The sequence below is a fragment of the Aspergillus aculeatinus genome (assembly GCF_003184765.1).
Source record: "Aspergillus aculeatinus CBS 121060 unplaced genomic scaffold BO66scaffold_36, whole genome shotgun sequence".
Classification (NCBI taxonomy): Eukaryota; Fungi; Ascomycota; class Eurotiomycetes; order Eurotiales; family Aspergillaceae; genus Aspergillus; species Aspergillus aculeatinus.
Genome location: NW_020291505.1, coordinates 192,372 through 203,039, shown reverse-complemented (window position 1 = coordinate 203,039; position 10,668 = coordinate 192,372). Strand labels below are relative to the sequence as shown.

The 10,668-nt window shown below is 47.8% G+C and overlaps 5 protein-coding genes across 5 annotated transcripts; 2 read left to right on the top strand and 3 right to left on the bottom strand.

Annotated features, from left to right (window-relative positions):
- Window positions 1–72: 72 nt before the first annotated feature.
- BO66DRAFT_393206 (60S ribosomal protein uL23) lies at window positions 73–1,245 on the top strand. Its single transcript, XM_025647704.1, has 3 exons — window positions 73–469; window positions 534–820; window positions 878–1,245. Exons 1-3 carry the CDS (start codon window positions 392–394, stop codon window positions 963–965), a joined length of 453 nt encoding a protein of 150 aa, XP_025502018.1. The 5' UTR covers window positions 73–391; the 3' UTR covers window positions 966–1,245.
- Window positions 1,126–1,821, bottom strand: BO66DRAFT_377810 (Tim10/DDP family zinc finger protein; the record flags this gene model as incomplete). The annotated part of the gene is made up of 2 exons (XM_025645771.1): window positions 1,126–1,631; window positions 1,716–1,821. The coding sequence occupies 2 exons, from the start codon at window positions 1,819–1,821 to the stop codon at window positions 1,465–1,467; spliced, it is 273 nt and encodes a 90-aa protein (XP_025502017.1). The 3' UTR covers window positions 1,126–1,464.
- A 231-nt stretch (window positions 1,822–2,052) lies between these two features.
- BO66DRAFT_130396 (BUD31 family protein) lies at window positions 2,053–3,163 on the top strand. Its single transcript, XM_025641985.1, has 3 exons — window positions 2,053–2,336; window positions 2,444–2,574; window positions 2,658–3,163. Exons 1-3 carry the CDS (start codon window positions 2,165–2,167, stop codon window positions 2,799–2,801), a joined length of 447 nt encoding a protein of 148 aa, XP_025502016.1. The 5' UTR covers window positions 2,053–2,164; the 3' UTR covers window positions 2,802–3,163.
- Window positions 3,164–3,525: 362 nt separating this feature from the next.
- BO66DRAFT_403157 (forkhead box transcription factor) lies at window positions 3,526–5,499 on the bottom strand (the record flags this gene model as incomplete). Its single annotated transcript, XM_025648850.1, has 1 exon — window positions 3,526–5,499. The coding sequence occupies one exon, from the start codon at window positions 5,497–5,499 to the stop codon at window positions 3,526–3,528; it is 1,974 nt and encodes a 657-aa protein (XP_025502015.1).
- A 2,216-nt stretch (window positions 5,500–7,715) lies between these two features.
- On the bottom strand, window positions 7,716–10,041 carry BO66DRAFT_393204 (aspartate kinase). Its single transcript, XM_025647703.1, has 4 exons — window positions 9,813–10,041; window positions 9,661–9,741; window positions 8,286–9,535; window positions 7,716–8,227 (listed from the first exon to the last, which is right to left on the bottom strand). Exons 1-4 carry the CDS (start codon window positions 9,959–9,961, stop codon window positions 8,130–8,132), a joined length of 1,578 nt encoding a protein of 525 aa, XP_025502014.1. The 5' UTR covers window positions 9,962–10,041; the 3' UTR covers window positions 7,716–8,129.
- Between the last annotated feature and the right edge of the window lie 627 nt (window positions 10,042–10,668).

Sequence of the window (10,668 nt, the reverse complement as noted above, 5' to 3'; positions counted from 1 at the left end):
ACCCACACAGCATCCGTAGGGTTTTCGCTAAGCGAATACCTTCCAAATAATTCGACTCTCGACACTGCGACAATCACCACGACAGCGCCGGACGACAGCCATGGCCCCTAAGGTGGAAAACAAGCAAGGTAGGTTAATTTCGTGCGACTACCCCATGATGTTTGAGTCTGCAGATTCCTCTATTCCGAATCCCGAATTTGCGCGCATCGAGTGATACATCCCGGTGGAATTTTGTGGAATCGACGTGATTTTCATCCCAGCACAGCAAAGCAGGAGCAACATGGCGAAATTGAACTCAGCGTTGATTTGGCACTCGCGCCACCTGTTTTGACTGTCTCGCGGGCCGGCCGTCGAAATGAGCAATTTTTCTTAGTGAACCACAGCGACTGACATGTGGAATTGTACAGGCAAGACCAAGCCCAGCAGCAAGGCTGGTGCTGCTGCCAAGGCAGTTCTGAAGGGTGCAGGTGTATGTTCCCTTGACACCTGAGCCACCTATGATCTGGTTGATGCTGAACGTTTTCGATTTCCAGGCGCACAAGGCTCGCAAGGTCCGCACCTCGACCACCTTCCACCGCCCCAAGACCCTTCAGCTTTCCCGGTCGCCCAAGTACCCTCGCAAGTCGATCCCCCACGCGCCCCGCCTCGATGCCCACAAGGTCGTTCTCTTCCCCCTCAACACGGAGAGCGCCATGAAGAAGATCGAGGAGAACAACACCCTTGTGTTCATCGTGGACGTCAAGGCCAACAAGCGTCAGATCAAGCTTGCTCTCAAGCAGCTGTACGACGTCGATACCGTCAAGGTCAACACTCTTGTCAGGTATGTGAATCGTTCTGCACTTGAAGAGATGACCGGTGACAAATCTAACTTCTTCAGACCCGACGGCTCCAAGAAGGCTTACGCCCGTCTTACTCCCGACGTCGACGCTCTGGACATTGCTGCCACCAAGCTTGCTATCGTCTAGATGGGTTTGTCTGGGACTGGACGGGTTTTTCTTTTAGTTTTGTGCGGTGGTTCATCAATATCAAATATACAGTTAACTGCCAGTGCTTCGACGAGGATGCAATGATCAAATCAAAAAATGAAAGGCATTACCCGAACCCATGATATAGTAATGAAGTATAGATGACACAGGATGATACCCCGTTATACTCTCCCGCGTCTTAATGGAGAAGCCTTTAAATGTAAAATTCCGGTGGATGTGAACATGAGACGCATGGCGCTTCTCGGGCCCAGGACTAATTCATGGGATTGGTGGAGTACGATATGCGTGTATATAGGTCTACTTGAGGCTTTAAATTCCTTGGTGTGGCCTGGATATTGCAATTTTGGATTTCTGTCAAAGAAAGATCTCGATCCAAGTGAGTGGAGAATTGGGAAAACCAACACAGCAGACCAAGATTGTCTAGATGGAGCGAGCTCGAAAGGCAGTTGTATACATTAGTACACCGAACACGAAGCTTTCATTGTCCTCGCAGGGTTTCGAGGTGCTTCAAGACAGCAAAGTTCGTATCCATCCATCGTTCCACGCAATTCTGCGCACAGGCTTCCTCGGAGTGATCTAGGCGGCCCGACGAGATCTTTCCGGTGATGCACTTTTTCCAACAGATATCGGCCAGGCCATGAACAGCTTGCAGAAGTAATGACAATCAGTCGACATTCTTGAAAAAGCCCGCTCGCTCAGTTCACTATGACTATTCCCTGTTCAACTTACTTTGCTGGATGTTGGATTTCTGTGCCTCGTTTGCGAGGTACTGGGTCAATTCTTTTCTGTCGGCATCATTGAGCTTGGCGATGTCGAGTTGCGTTTGAGTATCCATGGTGGATTTTTTTTCTCTTGGCCAGAGAAACAACAGGATAGGAGGAAAGAGTTGTTGGGAAGAAGATGTGTGCCGGGAAGCTGGTGTCTGACCGGGTGGTTGGGCTCTTTTCTTCCTGATAACCAAAGTCAGCCCGCACAAGCATTTCCTCGGACCTGTCACATGGCGGTGTGAGACGGCAAAAAGGACTACCGTTCCCTATGACCATTCGAGGCATCAATCATCTGTTGGCTTGTCTCTGCAATTTCGCGACAACTCGAACATCATCTACTTATCTTGTCGTACGTAATATATCAATCTCTTACACCTCGCCTCTTTCTGCATCTACGCCGTGCCTCCCAGTATGCCTCCTATTCGCACTTCACGTACCCGCAAGCCACCTCCGGCGGGTTTCGATGATATTGAAGATACCTTACTCGAATTCAGCAACAAGATGAAAGATGCAGAAAATGCATCACACGACGGGAAGAAGAAGCATGAGATGCTGTGGCCTATATTTCAGATAAGTCATCAAAGTGCGCATTCCCCTTGTCCGCTATCCCCACTTACAGCTCCTCGCATTAGTCGGCCTTCAAGACCGCAATCGACATATATCTTCAGTGGCTAAGTGATATGAACCTAGGATCTCGATATATATACGACCTGTATTATGAGAAGGAAGCAATATCGAAACAACTCTACGAGTGGCTCCTCAAGAATAACTATGCCGATTCAAACTTGATTGCCAAGTGGAAAAAGCAAGGCTACGAAAAGGTCTTTTCCTAACATTTCCTATTACCTTCGATGCGGCCTGCATCGCAATAACATGTTCACATTGCTGACTTGGTATGGTTAAGCTCTGTTGCCTCCGCTGCATACAGACAAAAGAAACGAATTTCAATGCAACCTGCATTTGTCGGGTACCGAAAGCGCAACTAAAGGAAGACCAAACGATTCAATGTGTAAGCTGTGGCTGTCGAGGCTGTGCAAGCAGTGACTAGACTTTATGGCAGCGGGGCAAATGTCGGACAACAATCTTCGCGCGCGCGGCTCCGAACCACTTATTTAAAGCGGTAACAATCTGACAAGACGGGCCTCATATACGGCGTTTGGGCGGGTATAATATGTTGCCTGTCTTTAGAGATGTAGTCTTTCCTCTTTTCCTGTCTAATCTGCCTGGACCTGAAGGAAGTCATCGATGCTGTATTTTGGCATTGTTTCCTTGTTTGGTTGGCTCTGCTACGACCGTTATGATACCCAAATCCAAGACGTTCAAGAATTTCAATAGATTAGGATAATTATTATGACTGTTAACTGGGAACCACAGACTGACTTGTGTTGTTTACATACAAAATCAGAATCATGCCCTCAGAGTTCGTGAAACAAAATGTTGCTCATGTACATCTGATCAGATGTCATCGTAAAGGTCATAAGAAGGTCATCTCAGCCGCAATGATTATCCCCTTTGTCCGAAGAACGCCAGAAACACCGATTTAATCATGGATAGATAAATCAACAGAATCAGAACAATAAAGGAGGGAGACTTTGGTTCCTAGTCCGCGTAATATATCATCATCCGTAGGATGACAATATCTCAGCCAAAGTGGTTAGATGGCGCGCATCGTTGGAATAGTGACATACAACGCAATTTGGCATAGTTGGAGCCTATTGCACTTTTTTTTTAAAACTCGGCGACTCTCCAATATAAGCCTATCTTGTGCAAGATCAAAACAAGGACGTGTTGCTGCGATGATTAAACCGCGGCCTCGGTGCATATGATTTTAGACGCGAAGTCTCTTCCTTGCTTGCATCCCCAATTTTTTGAAATCCCTGCAAGAGGTCGACGCCATCAACCTCTCCTGGACTCTCATCGAAAAGATGGAATGCGAAGAAATCATCATGAGTGGCGTCGATGTAGCGCCCTGATTCCGGGGCTTTGGACGGGGAGTCAGGGAAGAGAAGACTTTTTTTGTTGGAGGGAATCGACGGCACACCAGTGCGAGTGTTAACACTCACCGCTGTAATATCAGCCAGTATACTACTGCTGGATCCGCCAGGATTAACTCGGGTACGCTTCGCTGAGCGTTTCTCAGGAGACCCATATGCCGCATTCGATAAGTTGTTTGTAGCAGGATCTGCAAAAACATCGAAGCTCGTATTTGGACTGTCACTTGGTGTAAAGCTCTCGTCTTGAATGTTGAAGGCAGGACTCCATGGAAGGTCCTCATCCGTCAGTCCCAGATGTTTGATGGGAGAATTCACCATCTGCTGAATTTTCTTTCGATGGTTACGAAGGTTAGTGTTCGGCGACACGGACGGCGGCGGTTTTGCTGGTTTCTTGAACTTGATTAAGGGCGTAATTGGAGGAGGTAGCATGCTGACATATTCACCGCGCAGTGGAGAGGAATTCACGATGACCCCTGGCTCTTTCATCGATGCGCAATGACTGGGGCTTACGTCATGTGACGAGCTTCGAATGCGGGCAATCTCTTCTTCTGCGCGACCGCGTTTGATGCGAGGGGGATCGATTTCCAAATCCGAGGTCAGGATATGCCCGGCCTTGTTTGGTCGCATGGCAGAAGATTCCAAGGACGAGAAATAACCGCTATCATTCGTAGCATGCGATTTGCGCTTGCTGTTGATGTGAACAATGCTGGAAGATGTATTGTGAAGGGAAGGAGTTGGAGGGGTTCCTTGGCGGGAGTAGCGAGGTGCTATAACAGGAGGTGACGAGTGGATTGGTTGGGGAGAAGAAGAACGAGGAGCTGGAGGCTGCAAGACATTGCAATTCACACTTTCGTCGCCTGTATCATCTTGGAGAGCGGGGTCAGAAGCAGGAAGCGTTGCGTCAGATGACAGATCCACAGTCTTCGAGGGTTTCGCTGTTGTAGTAAATGTCGGTGGAGGAACAGCCCATGTGGTTGTACTTGAGCTCTGGGTGGAAGCCGGATCCCTAAAAGGAGCTGCCGGGAGCGGGAGACTTGACATTGTCGCTCGGCGCAGGGGCTTGTCTTTGAGAAATTGCGCCTCCATGCCAGGCTCTATAGCCCAATAATTGCCTTTGCCTGGATCATCTTTCGGTCGCTCCTGTTTAATGAATGCTTTGTTGAGGCTGAGATTGTGGCGAATGCTGTTCTGCCATCCAGGATCACTATTCTTGTAGTATGAGAAAGCGTCAGATATCCACTTGTATATTTGTGCAAGGGTCAGCTTCCTGTTAGGAGCACGTAAAATAGACATTCCAATCAGGGTTGCATAGCTGTACGGTGGTTTTGTGCCGTCATCTTCGATCAGTGGCATCTCGTATGGTTCTGGGAGTCGCATCGCAGTAATGTCTTCACGCTTCATTTTTTTGGCTGCCCGTTCCTTAAGTGGGGCGGCGTCTAAAAGTGTTCTTTTCATAGGATGCTTGGATATTAAAGTAGGCTCAGGGAAGTCAGCAAAACTGTCACTGGGAGTATCATCTAATATATGAGTTTCCTTATGTGACCGTTTACCAGTGTTGACTGATGGGAAGGTTGTGAAAAGGGCAGATTGCGGCATCGATGAAGTAGCAGTTATCAGACTGAACGCTGGAACAGATGGTCGCTTTGTGGGTGAATCGGTCGTGAAGGCTGGCGGAGGGGGAGCTGTGATCGGGACAAATCCCAACTTCCCTCGGCCTGAGATTGAAGCAGCTGATCCTCGATACGCTTTCATTGGTGACAATCTTCGTGAGCCAGGAGGAATCGGACACAGTTCACGAACTTGAGTTGGGGTAACATTCTCAACAGGCTGCAATGGTAGAGGCGATGGCTCCAGGTGAGGATGTGGCTTGGACACGACCCTGCCATGAAGGGGTGGTGAGGGCCCCGAAACAGTCGACGCTGAGTGTGTTGAGCTCATATTTGCGGCCAGCGCGACTTTTTATGGAGAATGAATGGGAGCTTGATGAGCACCAAAAACGTCGCGGTCTCTGAGAATATATTAATGGTGACGGACTTGAATCAGAGACGTTGGGCTTCGATAGGGCACCGATAACGGAAGCAATTAACGTTCAAGTTGTATCGCGACCAAATGAAGCCTAGAAGACAAGGGCGTCGCCCATACGCCTTGAAGAAGGATGAGAAGATCCGTGCTAAGAGACTTAACAGTCAGGCCACCTCATGGAGTAGAGGTGGCATATGGCGATAATCAAGCACAAATCAGGTGCAGCGAGAAGGGTAAACGCGATTGTGACTGATATTTTGGCTTCACAATAGCCTCAAGTAATAAAATATGCCTTTTCACTTGTTGTTCTACTTGGTGAATGATCCAGATGCTGCAAGGATGAGAGCGACGCGGAGGATACTTAATTCGTAGGTTCGAAGATATTGCAAGGTGACGAAGACTAGGTCGGTAGGAAATCGAAAAAGAGGAGGTACCCGGAAAAGCGGCTCTCACCTCTAAGTTCAAGATGCCTTTGCCTGGTAAGGTAGGTCCCTCCAGGCAAGGTGGGGTGGGGTGGGGGGGGAGAGAAAGTGGAATATGCGCGAGATATTTGGAGAATAGCAATTCTTAGCAGATTGAAGAATGAAAGGGAAGAAGGACAAGCATGACTCCAAACCTGTTGATAGGGAGTCTGCGCGTCCTGTCAGGTAGTATGGTATGGTTTTGACGCGTGATCAAGACGCGTCTCTTCCAGCGGAGAACATGTTCATAACCCGGATCCAGCGCTCCAGTATTGTCACACATGACGATACACATTGAATTTGGCTCTCTAGACATGTACGGATTGGACATACTGATTGGTCTCCTTGCTCCATTGCCGCCAGAAGGGAGCAAGCTCTCCTCCAATCACTTGCTGTGCAATCGGCAGATCGTGACGGGGTGGGCCACCCGCTTGCACTTAAGTTCAATCGATTAGATCATTAGAGTAATATACCTTAGACCACTGCCAGTGAACTTGAATTGAGGTTTTAAGCTATAGTTACGGAGTACGGAGTACGGAGTACTCATATTACTTATTACATACCTACTAGCACTGTGCCCTGCTACATCTTCGTACTACTCTATACTATGCTCCCCGGCAAGGTCCGGTCCTTACTCACATTGTATACGTACCACATCTCTTGCTACATAGTTACTGTACATGATAAGTACCAAACGCCTAGATCCTATAGTGGGAATACATTTATTACATACAGTACTGTAAACTTTACAGTAAACAGTAACTACTAGTAGACCCTCGCGAACAATGTGCCCCATCATGAGGCATGTACGGATACATTGATTAGCCTTGGCTCAGATGTGAAATTTGGTCAGTACCTGCATGACTACGTAAGGATGTTTTGTGTCGTACGTACAGTCTGCGGTACTCATGCATGAGTATGGTTGTGTTAAAGATTTGATCCAGCGGCGTCCCATCCCTTCTTTATTTATACTTGTATGACTCCAGTCGACCTCGTTAAGGTAAGGTATTTATGTATATATGGACCTGTGTGTACAAGTGGTCCTATGAAAACACCCTGTGCTTCCACTTCCGCACTTGGGCTGATCTATTGTACTGCATTTGTGGGAGTGTTTCTTGCACCTAAGTCCTTGGGTGCAAGGTCGATGCATCTGTAAGGGCGCATTATTGAGGAACCAGACTTCTTTATTTATTAATTTTGCAGTTTGGGATCTTCATCACCCCGAGGCCAGCTGTCTCTGGGTTCATTTAGTGAGATGCACATATAGTTATACTGCTGTGTGTAATGAGTCGCTTATGCCGTTGGCTATGGTTTCTTAATTCATTCGCACTGAGTTATTTCAATGACCTTCCCCCCGTGCGTACGTTTTATAGGCAATGGAGCACTTATCCCGCTCTATAGCAGAACACCTACAGACCTCTGGCGCCTCTTTCAAGCTTCAGTCTATGTAATAGTAGACAAGAAAACAAACATGATAGTTCTATTTCGTAATCATCTAAAGGTTCTGTCGGTCCTGTTTTGACAAGATGCAGTAGAAACATGATCATCCGAAAAGACTCTTGTAATACATAGCGCCGACACATGCACACCACAAAGGCAAGGAACACATGACTATTATGAGAGGGGGCGGGGGAAAGCATCATGAATCGAGGGATCGCAGAGGAGAAACGCAACCAAGATAACAAGGTGACCAATAACATTCACACGCAACCAGCAACAACAAGCAAGTCAGGGCCCAGATAACAGCCATGACTTGGGAGTAGGATCAGCGTGGACCAGAATGGAGCTTTTCACGAACCGAAATTTGCAAAGGATATCTTATACTGCCAGAGACCAGGATGCACTTTACAGAAAGTACAAATGAAGCAAGTGAAGAAAGACATACGTCAAAGCTTTGGTCTAGTCTAAAAAGGTGAACATGCTGGTGTGAATTATGTTTAAAGCGCGATCGGCGTCTCTCTCCTCAATGACGCAAGAAATATTGATCTCGCTTGCACCTTGAGACACAGTGTTTATTAGTTATTGGACAGTAGCAAAGTGTCTAAGGATACTTACCTTGAGAGATCATCTCGATATTAACATTGTTTTCGCCCAGAGTCGAAAACATCCGCCCCGCAACTCCAATCATGTTTTTCATTTGCTTTCCCACAAGACTGAGAATTGCCATCTCTGGTATGATATCGACGGTTCCATACTTCTGAAGGTCCTGGATGGCTCCCTTCAGGTCATCGTCTATGATCTGATATTCGTCTCTCCCAGTCCCATTCAGCAAGGGCATCTCGGAATGAAGGGCCATTGAAACATGCACCTCGCTCGTTGAAATCAAATCGATAGAAAGCCTCCATCGATCAAGCACAGAGAATATTCCTGCGAAGAAACCATGAGAGAGTGATCGTTTGTTCGAATGTACATTAATGACGAGGATCTTGTGTTTGATTGTCACGGCCGTGGGGCGCTTCGGCCGCTGCATAAGACTGGGACTGCGGGTACGAAACAGTCTTGGATCATGGCCGGGGGTCGTCTTCTCCAGCTCGCTGGAAGAGTCGGGAAATATAACAGTACCGTCTCCCCGCGGGTTCATGACGTTCTTTATGCGAATAGGGATTTTGGCACGGATGACTTGCTCCATGGTAAAAGGGTGAATCACTTCCGAGCCATAGAACGTTAACTCGGCTGCCTCTGCCGGTGTGATGGCAGAAAGCAGGCGTGCGGTTGGCACCTTCCGTGGGTCGGCTGTGAAGATGCCATCGACTTCTTTCCAGACCTGCAATTCCTTGGCGTTTATGCCCACAGCAACAAGAGCAGCACAGAGATCAGTGTAGCCCCGTCCAATCTGATCAAGAAGACCGCCAGGTACAGTCCCAAAGAATCCGGTAACGACAGGGACCCTATCTTCACAACTTTCGATCTTTCTTCCGAGAGCAGCAGCTAGGTTATTATAGAATTCTTGGTCAAGGCCCTGGCTCGAAATGGGGAAATTGATAATCTCGGCCAGGTCCACATATTGCGACCTGACGCCCCTATCTTCGAGAAAAGCAGCCATAAGTCTGCAACTTAACTTCTCCCCGGTACTGATCACCTTGTCGATGCACCTTGCGCTAATCTCACCAAGTGTTTGCGCAGCCTCCAACACCTTGAGTACTCGGTCGCATTCCGCATTGATCTCAGAAACCAGCCGTAACTTGAGTGTATTTGACTGGATTTGATCTCCGACTACCTGAATATGTTCCAACCGAACGGCCTCTACAAGAGAGGCATATTGCTGAGATAGAGCGTCTTCCGCATCCCGCGCTGCTCGGAGTAACCTGACAATGAAGTACTTGATTAGACTCTGGCTTGGTGAGACTTGATGACTGCCCCGGGGCAACAACAATGGGAGACTTTGGGCAATTGCGGTTGCCATCACTGCTCAGGGAGGAATATGACTCACCGGTTGGTGGTACCGGCAGCTTTGGTCGAGCTGCTTCGCGCTGAGCAAACTACAGCAACACGATGCTCGGAAAGACTTGGACTGGATAGAAGAGGTTAATCAATCTCTATGGCGGGCTCTGCACTGGGCAGGAGGAGATTGAGGCCACTTACAGAACGACCTGGTCGATAATATTCAAGGCGAACTTGCCGACGCTCGTACCACCAAACTTCTGCACGACCCAATTGCTGCCAGAAGAGCCCTGGAGGCCGATATTGACCATGGATGAGGTCTCTTGCTCGACGACTAGCGGTTCATTCATACTGAAAACTAGGAGAACAGGTTTGGGGTCTTTGCAATCAAGAAGTCAGTAACATGCCCTTGCGATCGGCTCCGGTTGCGGGACAGCCATTTTTATGTGCACCTGGCGGGGTCTGCGAAAGCGGAGCAGAGCATTGACAAAGGTGAGCGAATCATTCTTTACCTTTTGCTGTTCCGCCTTCCATTGTGCGGATCACGATATCGGAGGGAAAAAGTCTGATTGCTTAGTATGTTTATTAGTCATGGCATTTGAGCTTAGTTAGTTAATTTAACTATAACCAACTACTCAGTGGACTAAGTTATAAGTCAACCAACTCGACTATGAGTAAGTAACTCAACTTCAACTACGGCTAGGTAGACAATCAACCACGTATGCAGAGAGAGCCAACTGACTCAGTCATCTGCCTCACTAAAATGCAGTGCTACAAGTATATTCTGTCAGTTCTCTTGGATGTACTTAGGTCTTTCTGAGCCTCGAATTAACTATCGTCCCAAACAATAGCTCACGGTCACTCACTGGCTCTGACCGTGTCTCCAAATCCCTCTTTGATGCACTAGCATCAATCAAACAGTATATGCATCAGAAGCTTTGTTTACTTTTCGGACCCATCAGGCTAGTCATCTAATCAAGCTACTCGCCTTTAGGTCAGAAGTACGGAGTACTGTACCAGTATATCTCAGCGAGACCCACCTAGATTTGCGGGTGAT

Excerpts from the sequence above, each read along its gene's own strand:
- BO66DRAFT_393206 (XM_025647704.1), top strand. The coding sequence starts at position 392 with ATGTGGAATTGTACAGGCAAGACCAAGCCCAGCAGCAAGGCTGGTGCT. Across the intron at positions 470-533 it reads CAGTTCTGAAGGGTGCAGGT|GCGCACAAGGCTCGCAAGGT; the intron begins GTATGTTCCCTT and ends TTCGATTTCCAG. Across the intron at positions 821-877 it reads AAGGTCAACACTCTTGTCAG|ACCCGACGGCTCCAAGAAGG; the intron begins GTATGTGAATCG and ends TAACTTCTTCAG.
- BO66DRAFT_130396 (XM_025641985.1), top strand. The coding sequence starts at position 2,165 with ATGCCTCCTATTCGCACTTCACGTACCCGCAAGCCACCTCCGGCGGGT. Across the intron at positions 2,337-2,443 it reads ATTTCAGATAAGTCATCAAA|GATCTCGATATATATACGAC; the intron begins GTGCGCATTCCC and ends ATATGAACCTAG. Across the intron at positions 2,575-2,657 it reads AAAAGCAAGGCTACGAAAAG|CTCTGTTGCCTCCGCTGCAT; the intron begins GTCTTTTCCTAA and ends GGTATGGTTAAG.
- BO66DRAFT_393204 (XM_025647703.1), bottom strand. The coding sequence starts at position 9,961 with ATGAATGAACCGCTAGTCGTCGAGCAAGAGACCTCATCCATGGTCAAT. Across the intron at positions 9,536-9,660 it reads GCTGCCGGTACCACCAACCG|GTTACTCCGAGCAGCGCGGG; the intron begins GTGAGTCATATT and ends CTTCATTGTCAG. Across the intron at positions 8,228-8,285 it reads TATCGAGATGATCTCTCAAG|GTGCAAGCGAGATCAATATT; the intron begins GTAAGTATCCTT and ends CTGTGTCTCAAG.